This window comes from Hemicordylus capensis, chromosome 4 (assembly GCF_027244095.1).
Source record: "Hemicordylus capensis ecotype Gifberg chromosome 4, rHemCap1.1.pri, whole genome shotgun sequence".
NCBI classification, from domain to species: Eukaryota; Metazoa; Chordata; class Lepidosauria; order Squamata; family Cordylidae; genus Hemicordylus; species Hemicordylus capensis.
This window is the reverse complement of record NC_069660.1, coordinates 221433418-221452614: the sequence shown is the minus strand read 5'-3', so window position 1 is coordinate 221452614 and position 19197 is coordinate 221433418. Positions and strand designations below refer to the sequence as shown.

The following is a 19197-nucleotide window of genomic DNA, read 5'->3' as shown; positions in this document are numbered from 1 at the left end:
ACACACACACACACACACACACACGAGCTGGTGAGTGAGTGTGTGAGTGTGAGTGTGTGTTGCCCTGGTAACCAGGCACGGAAGGTTCAGAGGGGGAGGGATTTAAACTGAAGGCAGTTGAGTTGAGATGGAGAGAGGGAGAGGAGAGTTGGAGTTAGTTGTGTTGGCATAGGAGGTGGTTTGAGCTGAGGGTTGAGAGATTGGGGTGTGTGTTCTGAACAGGAGAGATTGTTCAGGGGGTTGTGTGGAACCTGAAGGGTGAATGTGTGGAGGCTGTGGAACCAGCAGTGTACTGGGCAACTCCTAGTAACAGACAAGAAGGTCTGGAAGAATTCACTGAGTTTACAAGCCCAGTTTTAATTACCTCTGTCCCAGTTATCTAACCTCCCCCACATATGTTTATTATTTGATTGATTGATTGATTTGTTTTGATTTGTTTTGATTTGATTTGATTTGATTTGATTTGATTTCTATACCGCCCTTCCAAAAATGGCTCAGGGCAGTTTAAACAGAGAAATAATAAATAAATAAGATGGATCCCTGTCCCCAAAGGGCTCACTATCTAAAAAGAAACACAAGATCGACACCAGCAACAGTCACTGGAGGTACTGTGCTGGGGGTGGATAGGGCCAGTTACTCTCCCCGTGCTAAATAAAGAGAATCACCACGTTAAAGGGTGTCTCTTTGCTAAGTTAGCAGGGGTCTGGGTTAGGGCTATATGTTACATTTTATTCAGAAGGAAAGAACCACTCAGAAAGTGGAACAGCTGATGTATCTAGGAACTTGGTAGAGACGTTTTTGGGCCCTGCTTTGCAGAGATCTTTATTCTAATCAGTAAATAATAAATTTATTCTTTTTTTCATTTTATACCTCAGGTTTTGTTTCATTTATGTCCTGAACATATATGCCTATCATGTGCTCGCAAGGCTATGTAGCCAAAGGTGTTGAGTACCAAGAGCAGGGTAACAAGAATTATATGGTGGCAGCGAGGGGAAAAACTGAAGAAATTCCCAGAAGAATAAATTGTTATAGAACAATATATTAAAAATAACACAAATCACCTCCCTGGAATTGAAGGGGGTGTCAGGGAGGGACCCTGACAGCTAGGATAAAAATCGAGGGGGTGGAAAAGGAAAATAAATATTACACTATATTGTATACCACTCTGAACTTAAAGACTCTGTGTGTGTGTGTGTGTGAGAGAGAGAGAGAGAGAGCGAGAGAGCACTCACAAGGTACTAATGTTGCACTCCTTCAGCCATTGTGATTGGGGTTGATGGAAGTGGTAGTCCAACAGCTTCCAGCTGTGGTGGGGAGGACACTAGGTCTGGGGAGTCAAAGTTGAGAACCCCTGCCTTAGAGAGAATTCCCTATGTTTTTTGGTTGGTGGTTGGCCTCATTATTATTATTTTTTTAACCACCCAACAGTTTCATCATTGAGTACTGTCCCAACACTTTGCTTAATTTCATGTTCCATCAGATATCTAAAGGTGCAGCTCTACCAGAACCATTCTTGGGAAACACAGGACAAGGCAGGAACTCTTCTCCTCTCTCTTGTGATAAATAGATAAGTGAGCATTTTATCTTGCTAAGCCTCATGAGTATATTTGACAAAAGGCTTTGCCTGCATGGATATGTTTCAATTAGGAGGTTTGAGGCTTTTTGTATCAGAAAGCACTCATCTTGATGAATATAGGAGGCTTTCTCCCTGCTCTGCAATATATTCAGATTGTCTTTAACTATATTCTGGTTGCTCCCTTCCTGGTGGATTCACCTTTTTCACAGTATCTCATCCTTTCCGAGCCATAGCTTTGTTGCAGGGAAACGACAAACAGGTCAACTGGAGTCGAAGCATGAATAATTCATGATAAAAGGGTGTTGAGAACTGGCTTTAATTTTTTAAGTGCTGGTAGGTGATCTAGTGTATCACACAGATTGACGGCAGTTCTAAAATATTCAGTACTGGGCTAGCGTTTAACCTTACTTTTATGAACGCTGTACCTTTGGGAGTGATCAAGTTCTGAAAACCCCATCAGGGAAAATTGAGACTGTGAATGTATTTCTGCAGATCATGCTTAATATCTCTAATATCTCTAATCTTTAAAAACAAACAAATACAGGTTCATTGTCTTAGCAGATGGCTTCATCTAGAAGGGGTTGCCATACACTCTCACTTCCCCAAGGAGTGAGAGGTTCCAGGGGCAGTGCAACCAGGTTTTGTATCCTTTGGATGAGAGGCAACTGGAGACCAAATGGGGTCTTTGGAATACTTGCTTTACTTACAGATGTGCAAGCAGAGAATGATGAGAACTGATCTTGTGGTAGCAAGCATGATTTGTCCCCCTAGCTAAGCAGGGTTGTTGGGGACCCCCCCCAACCCCAACATTAATCCCAGAATAGCAACCCAGAATTGTATAGGATTCAGGCCTGTGTCTGACTCCATTTTTATTAAGAGATCAATTAATGCCTGAACCCAAGGTGAACTGACCAGTACATGACTTGCCTCTGAGACTGATGCTAATTGTTCTGTGAAAGAGGAGGCAATCCAGCCTTCTGTTGTGAAATGGGCACTCACAGAAACACAAAGGCCAGGCCTGAGCAATCAAAATGCTAAAATCTAACCCACTATCAGACAATGCCTGGAAGAAGTGAGAAGCTGAGCTCTCCCTCCCTCCTGCAGGTCTATGTTAATCCTTGTCAATGATTGTCCTGCTATGCCCAAAGAGGATACTCAATTACTGTCTATAGAAATTCCACTCCAGGTAAATGCACACAAAGAAAACACCTATAGATTTTAATTCTTACTTTATTAACACCTTTTAACACCTTCTGGGACCAAGCACCAGAAATCTGGGGACAAGAGAAGATGCCCATTTGCAGCTCAGAGATGCAGATTTGCTTTGGGCAAAATTAGAATGTCTCTCCCCTGAGTAGCAGCTTACAGAAGATGGGATCAGCTCTCCCTGGACCTAGCTAATATCCTGAATAATTAAAAGACAAGATCCAGAAGGTAACAGCAAATTGTCACCTTTTGGGGGATCCAGGAAGGGTGAGAATATTTTGAATAGACTCTATGGAGATCAAAGGAAGATACAACTATAAAGAATGAGGCTTGCTGGACAGAGTCAGCAATCTTTTGCCTACAAGCAAGACTTGCTCATGAGCAATCCAAGGGTTTGCTGCCCAAGCTGCGGGGCTAGAGGCAGGAATTCTTTCCAGGGAGAAGGGACTGTTTGTGACTTCTGCTGCGCCGTGAGAAGTCAAGACTCCCCAGTCATGATACTCCCAAGCAATCTTGCCTAACAAGCATACTTGCTCAAGAGCCATCCCAGAGTTTGCTGCTAAGCCGTGGGGCAACAAGCAGGACCTCTATCCATGGACAGGAACTGTCTGTGACTTCTGCTGCACAGTGAGACGTCAAGACTTCTCCAGCCATGGTGCTCTCACTCTCAGCCTCGCTCTGAGCAAACTGCCTGCTTGACCATCGCTCTCAAGCTCCTGTTTACAGCTACAGCCTCTCTCCTTCAGCTGAAAGCCCCACCGCTCTCAAGCCTCTGACCCTGGTAATATGCTGCCCCACAAGCTTTGGATCCCTCCATCCTTTCCCCTTCTTCTCCTTTCCCCTCTTCCCTCTACTAATTCCTGATCTCCCCAACTCATGTCAGTCCTCTACCTTCCTCACCCCCACTCTTTTCCACCTATATCAGAATTATATTAGGCTCTAGGAGGATTTAATACACACACATATGATAGTTAGGAACACTGAGTGAATGTTGTTGCTGGCTATGGTTGAAATATTGTTAGTAATTCTGATAGATTGTTTTGCTTTCTGCTCAGTTAGATTGATATTGTTATTCTTTTGTACTCAATAAAGCCCATTGAATCATTTAGGATTGCTTTGATCTCCTTTCTATCTTGCGAGCCCAGATCCTTCATGGTCATCGTATAAAAGAACTGGTCACTTTGTGACACTGGTGAAGCCAGCCTAATTTCATCTGCTAGCTCCTAAGCACAAAATCAGGCTTGATTCACTACAGGGTCTGCCCTGGTTGCATTTGAATGGGAGACCACACATGAGCACTGGAAGATATTCCCCTCAGGGGATGGAGCCGCTCTGGGAAGAGCAGAAGGTTTCAAGTTCCCTCTCTGGCTTCTTCAAGATAGGGCTGAGAGAAACTCCTGCCTGCAACCTTGGAGAAGCCGCTGCAGTCTGTGTAGACAGTATTGAGCTAGATAGACCATTGGTCTGACTCATTATATGGCAGCTTCCTATGCTCCTATGCTCCTGAGTGGATGCAAACAGGCACTCCTAACAGGTGTCTCCTCTAAAAGTAACCTGGGAAACCCCCCAAGGCTGCACACACTCCTTGGTTACTGCTAATTCCAGCTATACATTCTCAGCTCCCTGCTTTGTGGGTCATACTACATTTTATACACCAACTGCATGATTGGGGGCTATATATATATATATATATATATATATATATATATATATATATATATGAATATGAGAGGAGAGCTGGTCTTGTGGTAGCAAGCATGACTTGTCCCCATAGCTAAGCAGGGTCTGCCCTGGTTGCATATGAATGGGAGACTTGATGTGTGAGCATTATAAGAGATATTCCCCTCAGGGGATGAAGCCGCTCTGGGAAGAGCAAAAGGTTTCAAGTTCCCTCCTTGGCTTCTCCAAGATAGGGCTGAGAGAGATTCCTGCCTGCAACCTTGGAGAAGCCGCTGCCAGTCTGTGAAGACAATACTGAGCTAGATGGACCAAGGGTCTGACTCAGTATATGGCAGTTTCCTATGTTCCTAAATGCAAATAGCAGCTCTGCGGGGTCCCAATCGAGATCAGGAACACAGTGGTGGGGAGGAGGTATTAGCCCTTTGTCCCTTGATCTGGATCAGACCCCTCCACAACTGCTCTTTGCCCTGAGGGGAAAAAAAAATCTCATTGGCACCAAATGAGAGCTTATTTCTTAAGAAAATGGTAGCTGTGCAGGTTGATCAGTATCAGGGCCCACATGGCTGCTATTTACGTTTTTTTAAACTACTACTACTGGAATATTTATATACCAATGTTCAACAAAACTTCTCAAAGCACTTTACATAGAAACATAAATAATAAATAAATAAGGTGGCTCCCTGGCCCCAAAGGAAACACAATCTGGGGGTGGGGGGAATGTACAGTAGACACAGCAACAGCCACTGGAGGGATGCTGTGCTGGGGTTGGGTAGGGACAGTTGCTCCCCCCTGCTTTAATATAAGATAATCGCCGCTTTTAAAAGTGCCTCTTATTGCAATCATGCATTAAGCAAATTGTCCGGTTTGGTCCTGTGACTTCCAAACTGCCAACTTTTGGTTTTCTTCTCCAACGTCTGCCCTCAGCTGGAAGAGTGTCAGGTTCCCGAGTGATACTCTGATGAGCATCTCATCCCAAAACACAAACTCTCTCTTCACATTAGCTCCTACAGGGAAACCATTCACCACCACCCTGTACCGCTAACCAGCAATTTGCCTAACAAATTGCTACCAGCTGTAACAACATGAAATACCCAGCATCTCATCACAAGAGATGCTGACTTGGACTGCCCAGCAGAACTGGGGCAACAACCTGCAGACACACATTCCCAGAGTTCAGAGAGAAAATACATTCTAATGAACAAAGAAGGTGCAGGCTGCAATGTGGTTCTTGGGCTAGTTTCTAGCTTCCCAGGAAAAACACCAACTAGCTATGAAGAACAGTGTCTACTTGTTAAAACAGACACGCATGCCCACTCTGATTACTCCGGAACAGGCAACCATCTTAGAATAATTCCAGAAGATTTTGCTTCCCAGACACTAAAGAAAGGCAGAAAGCTATTTATTTGATATGAGCCCTCACAGTTTCGTATGCATTTAACGTGCTCACTTGACCATCCGTCCCTGCCTGCCTAGTTCCTAGGCTCGAGTCACTCCCCACATGCAGCAACTGCTTCCAATGTGAAGGGTGGAGTCAGCCTTCCCTTTCCTTGTGAAGGGTCTGTGTGTGTGGGAACGGTGGGTTTGGTTCAAGGGCTCAGAATCACCTGGCTGGGAGTGTGTGGGAATGGTGGCCTTTGCCTCCAGATCACCTGGCTGGGGGAGGGAAGAGAAGGAGCTGCGCTCTGACAAGCTTTCTTTGAGTCTCCTTCCAATGAGACTCAATCCTTCCAATTTCTCCTTCCAATGACCAATTTATTTTGAGGGAAAGGAGTAAAAACAGTCCTCCTTCATCTCTCCCTATCACTATTTTTGCCTGGAAACTTAATGTCCTATGGGAGCACTCCACACACTATCAGAAGGGGCAAATGGTGGCAGTTTTCATCCTACTCACACCATCAAACATTCTTCCAGATTTTCCATGAATTGTTACAAGAACAGCCTGTCTGGGGTCTACAAGCAGCACCCCACTATATGATTTGGAACTGCAGACTTGCAGTCTCCATCTTGGCTACCTGGACTCACAAGATCGCGAGCCTCCCACATGCCCATATTTGGCAAATCCTCAGTGAGTCACTTAGCCCAAGCAGCATGGGGAAACTTTACCCCAGGTCAAGTATGACACGCAACTGCAAGGTACCCCTATGACCCTCTCTATTTTACAATACAGAAAAGGATGCTGGCTTGGCAGACACGAATTAAGGAGAAGGACTATTGCTCAAGAGAATCTCAAACTCCTCTTTTCGTTGGGACAAAGGATTAGTCTTTAATCATCTCAAAAGGACCTCAGATAAGGCTGTACTCACTATCCCAGCGTTAATGGTCTGACGGGGATCAGGGAAGAAGCTCCTTAGTGTGAAAAGCATTCCGATCTTCCCACCTGGAAGGTCTTCCTGATGCACGAGATATGTTTTGAGCCCACCCATTTACTCTATTCAATCCAGGTTTTTCAAACCACTTCACTCTATTGTTCCTCAAGATTGCACACAAGTTTAAAAGTGAGTGTCCTGCCCCACTCAGCCAGTGCTCTGGTGATTTTTTTTGGGGGGGGCAGTTCAGACAATCTGCCCTCCATGTGAGTATGCAGGATGGAATAGTAGCTAGGGAAGAAAGCATGCACACCTTCATTTCTAATTGCTAGGTAGGTGGGACCAGGAAGATGTATAATCCAAACTGACCAATGGGTAATACAGGTTGAGTATCCCTTATCCGGACACGGAATGCTCTGAAATCCAGAAACCACCACGGTGTGCGCCAAAGCAAAACAAAAACCAAAAATTATGTATTACCCTTGTGAGCTGGGTAATCTGCTTACACATTTTCATATGCATTTCCTGATTGCCTTCCTCCAATGAACTACATGACTAGTAGCTTTAGAAGACCCATTGCAAGTCCCAGCCTGATGGACCTTGTTTATACCAGAAGCCATCAGGCAGAGAGCTACAAACGTTTATTAAAAATAAATAAATCCTTGACTGCTGTAATAATCGCTCTCTCACACACACAGCTCACTAGCAAAAGGAAAACACTTCATTTCCCAAACCGAGCTGGCTGAAGGCGCATCTACCTGCCTTCCTCTCCTCGTGTGTGTCCGATCCACAAGCAGAACATGTGGGCGAGGAAAAGCAGACCACCTTTGCCATTGCAAGCCCACCCCCCTCCTCCTGCCTGGGTCCCTCCCCCCTCTCAGCTTCTGCCACGAGGAGACATTGCTGGCTGGATGCTACACATTCCCTTGGGGAGACACTGAGCCAATCGCCCCGGCTAAAATTGCTGAGATCACTGAAGATGATTTAAAACAGCAGAAGAGGAGAGAAGGAGAGGCCCCCCTCACTTGCCCGCAGCTTCCCAATTTTGCTGTTTTTAAACATGCTGTAATTTGTCTGTAATTCTCTCTAGTTGCGGCTCTGTTTTTATTGTGAAACTTTTTAATGTTTTTTCATGTTCTCGCTTTGGCACTAAAGGGAAAAGGGAAAGCCCCCCTCCTCCACTCCCATGCCCAATATATCTCATTATGAAAATATTCCCAAATCCGGAAAAATCCAAAATCTGGTACACTTCTGGTCCCAAGCAGTCTGGATAAGGGATACTCAACTTGTACCACTTTTGTGGTTCAGTGTGAATCAGGCTTCAAATTGAGCCTGTTTTACATGGCCAGGAGTCCAATGAACATTAAACAAAAGAATGAGGAAGCTGAAAGTGAATCCAAGAAAACCTCCACTGAAACAGAGGGCATGGATTTCTCATAAGCCCTAAATGGTCTCTGTTATTATGTAGACAAAGGTGCAGTTTCATTCAGTGGAAACATACTGTGTGGCTCAGTTGAAAGCTCACTGCTGACAGCCCAGCTCTGATGTTATCATTACCTGCTATTGCAGCCAATGAATAATAACAACCTAAGTTGGGATGCGATTATTTTGGCAATCTTGGCAAATGTGACTTGCAGATGAAGAAACGGGTAATGAGCTTTCCTTGCATGTGGCACTGATAATATGTAACTTTGTGAATTGCAAGATGGTAAAAACACACTGGAGATTTATTATAATGCAATCTAATGTATCTGAATGGCTTGGGGGGACTTGTAAAATCAGAAGGTCAGATATATGGAAATTTATTTCTATAGTACATTTATATACTGCCCCATACAAAAAAGTGCCTGGGCAGCTCACAATATAAAACCATTAAAACATTAACATAATTAAAACAATTTAAAATACAATAAAAACTCTAAAACCAAAGCTTAAAAACTATAAACTAAAAGCCTGACTAAACAGGTATGTTTTTAGGTCCTTCTTAAAAACATGCAGAGACAGGGAAACTAATTTCATTGGGAAGCACGTTCCAGAGTCCTGTGGCAACTCTAGAAAAGGTTGGTTTTGAGTCGCCACCAACTGAGCCAGGGGCAACCTCAGCGGGACCTCCCCTGTATATAACAGGGATGTGTGAGCAGGTTTGGAACTGAACTGGTTCGAAGTCAAACCGGTTCAGTTCAAAGGCTTGGGGTCAAGCTGAACCGGTTTGGCTTGACCCTGGACTGAACCACCCCCAGACACGTCTGAGGAGGTGGCGGGGTCCACGGAGGTTTCCTCTCCCCCTGCTGACCATCCTTTCTTCAAAAATGGCCACGTTCAGGCTTTCCCCCGGTGTGGTGACCATTTTGGTGGCCATGCAGAGGCCCATTGCACAGGCACAGCAGCCTCCAAAATGGTCACCGTGCCTGGGGAAATAGCCAAAAGGGGCTGTTTCTGAAGGAAGGAAGGCCGCCAGGGGGGAGGGAAACCTCCACGGACCCCGCCCCCGGCCACCTCAAAGAAGCCCCCCCCCCACTGAACTGAACCGGGGTGGGGGTTCGTGGAGGTGCCGGAACAAACTGGCCCAGTCTGGTTCAGGTCTGGTTCAGACTTGAACTGGACCAGACCAGCCGGTTCTGTGCACACCCCTAGTATATAAATAGCATATACAGAGAATTACACTGATACAGGGCTAGTACAGAATTCAGACACCTCTTTTAATTATCCAGGGAACAAAATTTCCCCACATTAAGTTGTCAATGTGAACTGGATAAGTGTGTTTGGAATGTTGCTTAATATACTAGCTTCTGAAAACTGAGCGCATTCCCTGCCTTCTCTTGGCACAGCAGAGAAAGGCACAACAGGAATGCAATGAGACCCCCTGCAGACTCCTGGGAAGGAGGTGAGGCAATGCTGGCCTCGGAAGCAACTGGATAAGTGATCTGATACAGTTCTTACTGAATTACTGGAGTGGCAAGAGAAGAAGTGACTTGCAGTGCCTCTCAGTGACAGGGCAGGCTACGTTTGGGCCTTCATTTCGCTGCACAGCTTCCCTTTACATTTCTTTTTCCCTCTTAGTATTTTAGAGGAATCCTAAACCATTCTGGCTGCATTACACATTCACCCAGGGGCATAGCAAGGTTGGAGTGGGCCCAGAGACAAAATTTTAAAATGGGCCTCCACACTCACTGAAGCTCAGCTAATGAAGTAAAGAAATCTTAAATGAGGCTGAATAGTGGTAACAAAAAGATAAAACACCTATGTGCTACAATAGAACATCATCCTAAATTATTTTTAAATAGTTTTTGGAAATTGTGGACGATGCAAGTCATTTAATGGTACTAGAGAAAGCCATGCTGTTCTGGTAGATCCAGGTCTTAACACTCACATCAGTTTCAGAGGATGGATACAACTGAAGGAAGCCCAGGTGGGTGTGTGGCCGGGGGAGTCAGTCATGTGACTTGCCTCTGGGGGGGCCCAAGCCAGTGGGCCCCCAGACAACTGTCTCCCCTTGCCCTGTTATAGTTATGTCCCTGCATTCAGCCATCCCACATGAGCATCCTATCCAGCTTCGGGAGCTGTGCACACGCCCAATTTTCAGTCATGCATTAGCAAAAACCTAGGTAGGAGGAAGGGAAAGTAACCATCTAGGAGCCAGGAACTGGGCAGGATGGCTTTCTGTCCACCCTAGTTAAAATGCTGGGAACAAATACTGGGCAGGATGACACCATCCGACTCAGCTCTTAGCCCTCTTCCTACACACAGCCAAACATTGGGAGCACACACAGCTCAGTTCACTAGAAGTCTTGTCCTACCCAATTTATGGCCGTGTGAGCTGCCTGACAGTTTTATAAAGTTAAAAGAGCTTGGTTTCCCTCCCTTAAGAAATGAATCTTTCTGGCCAGTCAAATCTTTTATTAATCTCTTCTTCACTTTCTTCAGTTTGTCAATATGGACAAACTATATATTTATATTTTAATATTTATTTATTTATTTATTTTTGCATTTGCATTATTATATTGCATATAATGAATATATATTAGATATTCTTAATGCTGTGCAGTCACTTGTATTTGTTTTTTCAAGGATATTCAGCTTCCCAGAGAACAGTCAAAAATAGCACTGAGTGTGTGTGTGTGTGTGTGTAAGTAACATGACCACAATATCATGCATGATACTGGACACTCTTAACTTGCTCGACTCTTTTGTAATTATTGTTTTCCACATTTTTCTCTCAAATGAAATATCTGGATTACAGAATCTCGCTATGCTTCAAGGATGACAGTTATTCTAAAGTAGAGATCATTGCTTATTCAAGAACAAAACACAACTCACTAGGAGAACTGGGAACAGAGACCATGGGTGGGATGACTGTTAACCACAAAGCAGCTTCTGCTCTACCTCCTGCAACTAGGGAAGGGGGACATCTCATCAATCAAACTATGTATGCTCTGCACAATAAGCAAAACCAAAAGCAAATGTATATGCTGGTTGTCTATTTAAATGATGCTAATTAATCACATTTGCACTGACTTACTTGTTGATTCCATTTCTGGCATTGATGCGAGAAATGCGATATGGAAGCCTTTGTACATGCAATATCCTTCTTCATGCATTTGAATTTAGAGTTCAGTAATTGTAGAATGTAATTATATTATGTATTCATTCTATTTGCTGATGGAACCTCTATCCAAGGTGGCTTACACAAATACAAAACATCAAAGCCAAAGCAGAACCAGGAAATAAAAAAAGATAAAAATAGAAAAGCAGCCGCCAGATGACCATGAAAAGATCTCCAGTAGCACTATAAGCACAGGAGAACAGGATGGACTTTGCCCACACCTCAACAGTAATGGAGAAGGTGCCAGATGAACATGTCTAGAGAGAGAGCTCCACAGCACTGCTAGATGGCAAGTCCTTTCTCCTGGAGCTATCTAAGCTCAGCAGGTGAGAGAACTTAAAGAAGGGCTCTTAAGAAGAGCTTCCTTGGTGGGCAGGATCATGTGGGATCAGTCAATGAGATCTTGAGATACCATGTTCTAGGGCTGTTTAGGGCTTTGAAGGCCAAAACCAGTAGTTTGCCCTGAGCCCAGAAACAAATTGGGAGCCAAACACTGACTGACATTCTCTGAAGGGCTAGGAAAATGGAAGTAACTCTGCAAGGATGTAGACAGAATGGACTTTAACTGCCCTATAGTCATTTCCCCACAGCCACAGTCAGCACAGAGTGTGGAGCACGATTTTCACCTTTCCATTTAGACGGAGTTTTAAACTCCAGGAGTCTGTCCCCTGTGGCTGTGTGACCTTGGAGGACAGATTCCTGGAATTTTTAACTCCATTTGAATGAGGGAGAAAGAAGTGAAAACCACGCTACCCCTCTTAGTACCTGCTGGGGCTGTGGAGAAACAACTATGCAACAGTTAAGGTCTACTCTGTTTGTGTCTCTGCAGGGCTAGTTCCATTTCCCTAGCTCTGTAGAAGCTGATAGTCAACATCTTTTAATACACTGGGGTAAAATATTTGAGTGATCAGCACATTCTGTGCCAGAAATCCTACTTTGTCTACTCCTCTGGCTTCTTCAACTTAAGCAGGCATGCCCACACAGACCTTCAGTCATCACAGCCATATATTTTTTTAAAAATGATTGTTTTTAAAAAACTGTTGCACACAAACACAAAAAATGCATTTTGTGTGTCTCCTTAAGTGGTACATAAGCTACAGCCATGTCTTTTAGGGATGTGCAAACAGGTTCGATTCTGAATCTGTTTGAAGTTGAACCGGTTTGGTTTGACAGCTTGATGTCGAACACCTCCCCCCCACCCCGCCGCCAGTTTGGCTCGACATTGGACTGAACCCCCTGGCTGTTCAGGGGTGGGGTGTTCACGAATAAAAATTATTTTATTTTATTTTATTTTTATTAGGTCATGATCTGGCCACACAGGGCCCAATGCACATGCGCAGAAGCCTCCAAAATGGCCACCACAACAGGAAGAAAGCCCAGAAAGGGTCGAAGATTGGCTGAACTGGGTACTTTTTGGGGAAATGGAGGCCGGCAGGGGGAGAAGGAACATCTGCAGACTCCTGCACCCCTCCCCTGCGGCCTTGGAGAAGCTTCCCAGAGGGGGTAAGTACAAAACATAAAATAATAATAAAAATTTGTGAACCCCCTCTGAGCCGAACCAAACTGAGGGGGGTGAGGGTGGCAAAACCAAACTGGGCCAGCCAGTTTTGTGCACACCCCTAATGTCTTTGACTTTCCACATCTTGGAGTCATTGAAGATTTTGCACTGAGAGTAATCTTAGCTATATTTCTGGCATGACTTGTGCTATAAAAAGTCAATACTTGCCCTGCAGTATATTCTGACCTCAGTTTTCCTTTGCATGGAATTTCCAAGGGGAGAAGAGGGTTAATTGGGGTGATAAGGCTACATATGGACCCTCCCACCCCCAATATTTATTCAGCCGTCCCAGGTCCTTGGGATGTCTGGATAAAACAAACCAGTCAATAACACCTGTCTAACTGTGTAAACAAGAAATAATAATAATATAGGCACCCTAGGTGCAATTCCAAAACAACTTGAAGAGCACCTCAACACCATAGGGGCCACAGAAATCACCATCAGCCAACTACAAAAAAACAGCTTTACTGGGAACATCCTATATTTTGCGACGCGCCGATGATATCTATAATAATAACAACAACAACAATATTGATAATAAAATTCAGCCATCCCAGGTCCTTTGGAAGGACTCAATGGCTGGATAAAACAAACCAGTCAATAACACTTGTCTGACTGTGTAAACAAGAGATAATAATGAACAGATAATAATGGTTTGTGCTTACCATGGTATCTGTATATTCTTGCAGCTTTGTTTTAGAAATAGCTTTTCCATGTTGCTGAAAAAGATCTTGTAGAAAGTCCTGTTGTCAGGAGATAAGAGGAGCTCTTTTTACTGTTTTGGATATTTACTAGAAATCATATCAAGAAATCAAGACAGGGGGCCTAAACACAAACCTGACTCATGAACAGTTGTGATATTTATTGGAGTGCATGAAATATGGATTACAAACTATTACCATTGACTGAAAAGGACATTTGGATCAAGCACAAGGAGAATCTCGAAAACTTACTCTGAGTTCATGGACTGAAATAAAACCACTGCTATCAGCATCGTACTGACGCCAAATCTGCAAGGAAAACATGGATGATATTAAGAATGAATTACTATATCACAACCTCACTTGTGAATGTGCAGAGGAATATTACACATTTTGGATATCAGGAGCTTGAATAAGTAGCTGTAATGGCAGAAACTTACATGGGATGGGGGTTTGGTAATGGAGCTCTATTGTATTCCCCCACCCCAGTGGATTGACTCTTTGTCATGAGTGCACATTCCTGTTTCAGTTCAGTCATAAGACCTATTCACAGGTTATGTTCAACACGTGTACAGATTTGTACAGAAGTACAATTATCCACACATATTCAGCACATGTACGGACATTCACTTCCTCCAAAATGGCCACTACCATGCAGGGCAGGCCCAGAACAAGCCAAAGACCACTTGGACAGGGTGATATGCAATATGATGGTGGCTGGCAGGTGGAGGGGGAACCTCTAAAGGCCCCCTCCCCGTGGCCTCAGAGAAGTCCTCCCATAGGGGGTGAGTAATGATTTTTTTAAAAAAACAATGGATTGCGAACCACCCCAAACTAAATGAAATGGGGTGTTGTTATTTTTGAGGGGGTGCCGAACCAAACTGGGCCAGCCCATTTTGTGCACACCCTTACTCGCTGCTACTTTCGTATTGGCGGCGCTCCCCCCCCCCAGCTATCAGCACATGCTGGCGGTGTTCTCCCCCAGCAGCCTGCATGTGACGCTGGCACGGACATGGCCTCTGAGCATGCACGGCAGCCATTTTTGCATGGTCAGCATGGTTGCTGACATGAAATCTTAGATATTCTTGCTACTCTTTCCAAAAATCAATAATTTGACTGGTGTGCGTGTATGTGCAATGATCTATAAATATGATCATGTGGTTCATTCAGAAATGACAAAGTGAGATTAATCACTAACAGTACCTTTTACTGCTTTTTGAAAGAACTGGAAAAACCATGTTCTGCAAACTGGAATAAACATTACATTTCCTCATGTGTCATGGACATATTTCCTCTAAAGGAAGTGTGTAATCAGATAGAAATCAATTTTCCCTTTTTAATCTGGCTATGTAGTTGCCATGGCTGCATATCCAGATTTGTTATTTGTCGTGTAAATAACACTAGCAATCAAATGGTTACTTGTATTCCCTTGTGTTTAGTCATCTTCCTGAAGGCAAACTCTTGAAACTGAAATGATAATCCAAATTAGATCCGATTTTATTTTATAAAATTACCTTCCCAGCATAAACCTTCCAGAAGAGTAGCCATGATAGCCTGTTGCAGCAAAAACAAGAAACCTGAATACTAACATATTTATTTTAGCACAAGCTTTCACGGATTACAATCCATTTCATTAGATGCATGAGGGCACATTTTAAAATGCTGCTAAATTGGCTATTTACTCTGCGGTAACATTATCCTGTTTGCACCCAGATGTTGAAAACCTTGAACCAGCCCCTCTTGAATGAAAGCTGCTAATATTATTCTTTAATTCTTGAACTTAATAAGCACTACAGCTATGCAACACTGCATTACAGACTATCTTCAAGAAAAGGCTGTATGTTGCCTCTTTCAGAGCAAATGTGTTCTGCTGTAGTACTCAAACTAAGAAAGAGTGCTTCACAATGAATATGCAGAGACGATGGTACTGAGGATCAACCTATATGTGACAGCAGCCGCCCTGTATGTTTAAACCCAAGTTTGCCCAAACTGCACATAAAGCAGGACATCGGAGTCCTGTTTGTTGAGGATGGTGTGGGATGTGGGATGGTGGTGACGTTTAACTGTTCCTCAGTCATGGCTTAACTCCCTTCTGGTGTGTTTCTCCTTCCAGCCAAGGTCACTATTGATACTAGAAGTGAGCTTCCTGCTGGAAGAAAAGTACTTTGTGAGAAGAGGCTTACATGTCTAGGAAGGTTTCAGTTCCCTACATACAGCCCTGGACACCTTTTGTTCTAATATTAGGCCCTTCATTGCCTGCTTTATATATGACTGGGACAGACCAGAGTTTAAACCAGAGTCTGCTGCCGTCATGTGTGATTTAAGCCTCAGTGTGACCGTGAAATACCAATCTAATAAAAAATCTTCACTATACCTTCAAAATGTGCATTTAGTAAGCCAGCAACAGGAATTTACACCCACCCGCATGAATTCCACACTGTTGTCCAAAGGTGTTTCTCTCCGGAAAAGCAGCAGAAAGTTCTCATCCTCAGGCAAGATCATATTTGCAAGCTAAAATAAAGTAATGCTTACAGTTCTGTAAGGTAATCACAACCCTCATTCCATAGATTGCTTTAGATTAAATGATACAAGTGCTGTATTACAAGGAGAGACATATGGGAAAAGAGAAAAGAAAAGCTACAGCAGCAGCAACAAAACCTAAAACAGAGTAAGTTGCTTTTTTGTTTAGACAATCAGTTTCAATACTACATGAGCTCAAAAGGGTTGATCCACTTTCTGCAGTGTAGTCACAGTTCCTTGGTTACCTGTGATCCATTTCCTAGCATTTCAAAAGAAAAGATGCTGGTACCTCTTGTATTTGTAAGCGTCCATCTGCAGTCACATCATAGGCTGACATAAATCGTTCTTTCACCTTCTGAACTTTTTCTTCTGTTATGGTGCTCTGTGGTGTTAAAAGCAACAAGCTGACCTTATTGCAGTTAAGGGTAAACCCATTTCCCCAGATATAATATGTTATGTCCTGTCTAAGATCAGTCATCCAGAATCAACAGTGGGAGTGTTGAAGGAAAGGGAGCTTGTTGAAAGAGCCATTTCTGTTCGGAATTCCTAATAAAGCATTTTAGTTTAAGTCTCTTCATCCTGAAGTCATGTTTGGACACAGACATGGACACATATTTGCATATCAAGTCAGAAATGAGTTGCTGCTCAGAGAAGCACAAAAACACTATAAGAATATGCACAAGTCCTTTCCATCCCCTTGTCTGTAAAGATGGATTATCAGAAGAAATGACAGAACAATAGAAGATTGCCAGGCATGAGGAAGGCCAATAGCTCAGTGACAGAGCATCTGTTTTGCATGCAGAAGGTCCCAGGTTCAGTCCTGGCACCTCCAGCTAGGGATGGGAAATGTACGCTACCTGAAACCCTGCTGCCATAGTGAGATAGATGGATCAATGGTCTAACTCAGCAGAAAGCAGTTCCCTATGTAAGAGAGGCAAAGGCAGGCAACAGGGGGAGAAGCATGTCCACCAGACTCCACCACCAGACTGACTTTGGGGGGGAGGGAAACCCCTCTGTTTGCGTTTTAGCAAGATGCATCCCCCATGCCTTGCCTGACCTTTGGAGTGGTAAGTTGTACAGGTGGGAAATGACATCATGTTCTATGCAAGTCAACCAACTCACCCTGCAAACACATTTAGGGATTCCTGCCGGAAATAGTGTGCAGTCCCTCAAAGAAGCAGTCTCATCAAGCAGTCAAAATACTAATTCACTGGGCCACACTGTATACAAGAGGGGTTCCTATAAATTTCAAGATTGATACTGAGACTGAAACCAAAACTGGCATACCACTGGAAGCACTACCATCTACTGCATTGTGCCATATGCATATCTTCTGGTGGCCCCAGGTCAGAATCTGAAAAAGTCACTCTAGCAGCAAAAGTGCAGGGCCAGTGTTCAAATGCTCATCTCCAAAGGAGCAATCACAACATCTTTAGGCTGGATGCTTCCACACAGCTCAACTGTGAAAACCAGCCACCAGTAGGCACACAATCATGCCTAGAGACCCAAACATCAGCAGAAAAAGAATACATTACAAGTGACACCAGGTATGCATTCTTGCTATGGAGACCTCTGTAAAAAAAAATTATGCAGGAGCTTCATAGAACAGTAGTTAGCCAGCAGTAGCATGTGATGTGATGTGATGTGATGTGATGTGATGGAAAGGAGAGCTGATCTAAGGAGAGGAGAACTGGTCTTGTGGTAGCAAGCATGACTTTCCCCCTTAGCTAAGCAGAGTCTGCCCTGGGTTGCATTTGAATGGGAGACTACATGTGTGAGCACTGTAAGATATTCCCTTTAGGGGATGGAGACGCTCTAGGAAAAGCATCTAGGTTCCAAGTTCCCTCCCTGGCATCTCCAAGATAGGGCTGAGAGAGAGTCCTGCTTGCAACCTTGGAGAAGCCGCTGCCAATCTGTGCAGACAATACTGAGCAAGATGGACCAATCGTCTGACTCGGTATAAGGCAGCTTCCTATGTTCCTATGCCAGCAACTGGCAATCTACAGGACAGGATATTCTGTTACAGTGATCTTCCATTGTACCTGCCTACCACTGAAGTAAAGCCAGATTAAGAAATGTAAAAGTAGGATTTTGGCATTGGCATACTGGTGGTGGGACCAGAGCTCAAGCTCTCCACAGTTCCAATGTCTAGCTCACTGTCCATGTGCATGGCATCCTATGGGATTTGTGGATTCATAGGATGCTTTGAAGGCTGAAAGCATCTTTGGCTGAAAAATATCAAGGGTGGCCTTTGAAAAAAATTGTCTTTGAAACTTTAAAATATGATAGTTGACCTTTAAAACCTCTCAGAAGATTATCAAGCATCAAGGGTTATATATAGCTAATCTTTGCCTATGCTTCAAATGATAATTCTATGGGAATCAGGTTAATTAACAAGAGCCATGCCTCCAAAATATTTTTATCTCCTATGAAAGATTTTACCTTCTTTAAATTCATTGAATAAGTCATTAAAAGAATCTGGCATAGATCTGAACAATAGGGTTAGTTTAAAAAAAATAACAAAGGACTAGGTTCATTTCCACAGTATCTTTTTAAAAATATCATATATGATTACAGCCTAAAGTTTCTGACTAGCAATTGGAAGAGAAGTTTAAGAACAATTATACTAAAAAAAATGTACTGTTAATGTGAAAGAAAATAGAATGGTACTAACTGAAGCAAACCTTGCTTCTTTTAGTCATCCTGGCTTTTTTCATGGACGTTTCTTTCCTGAAAGTCAGTTTTAAGTTGAGGTTGTATAACTGTCCAATGATTTCTCCTTGAGATTTCAGTGTCCCTCCCTCATGTATGTAAAGATTTGTGAGCTCCCATTTTAATGGGAAATCAGTGAAGAGAAATATTAAATTATGTTCTCCCACATGCAACTAGGTTGGTAACTTTATACTTGATGGATAAAACACAACTGGAAATAAATCATCAGTCTTGTCCCAGAGCAACAGCTATTAGTCAAGATTATTAGGGCATGTGTTGTCATGCTCAGACTGTTCTCCATTTCAGAACCCTAGAAGTGAACAAGGTTTAGAACA

General features: G+C 43.4%; 1 protein-coding gene across 6 annotated transcripts in view; it reads right to left on the bottom strand.

Moving 5' to 3' along the window:
* The window catches only part of SCGN (secretagogin, EF-hand calcium binding protein), a 34405-nt gene that overhangs the window by 4965 nt on the left and 10243 nt on the right, over positions 1-19197 (bottom strand). For 2 of the 6 annotated variants that reach the window (XM_053313320.1, XM_053313317.1), the window contains exons 3-6: positions 16440-16559; positions 16052-16141; positions 13883-13939; positions 13595-13672 (exon numbers count right to left, since the gene is read on the bottom strand). In XM_053313320.1, coding sequence (XP_053169295.1) covers positions 13595-13672; positions 13883-13939; positions 16052-16141; positions 16440-16559 — 345 coding nt within the window. The remainder of the gene's footprint in view (positions 1-13594; positions 13673-13882; positions 13940-16051; positions 16142-16439; positions 16560-19197) is intronic. The other 4 variants (XM_053313319.1, XM_053313321.1, XM_053313322.1 and 1 more) reach the window with 4 other exon arrangements.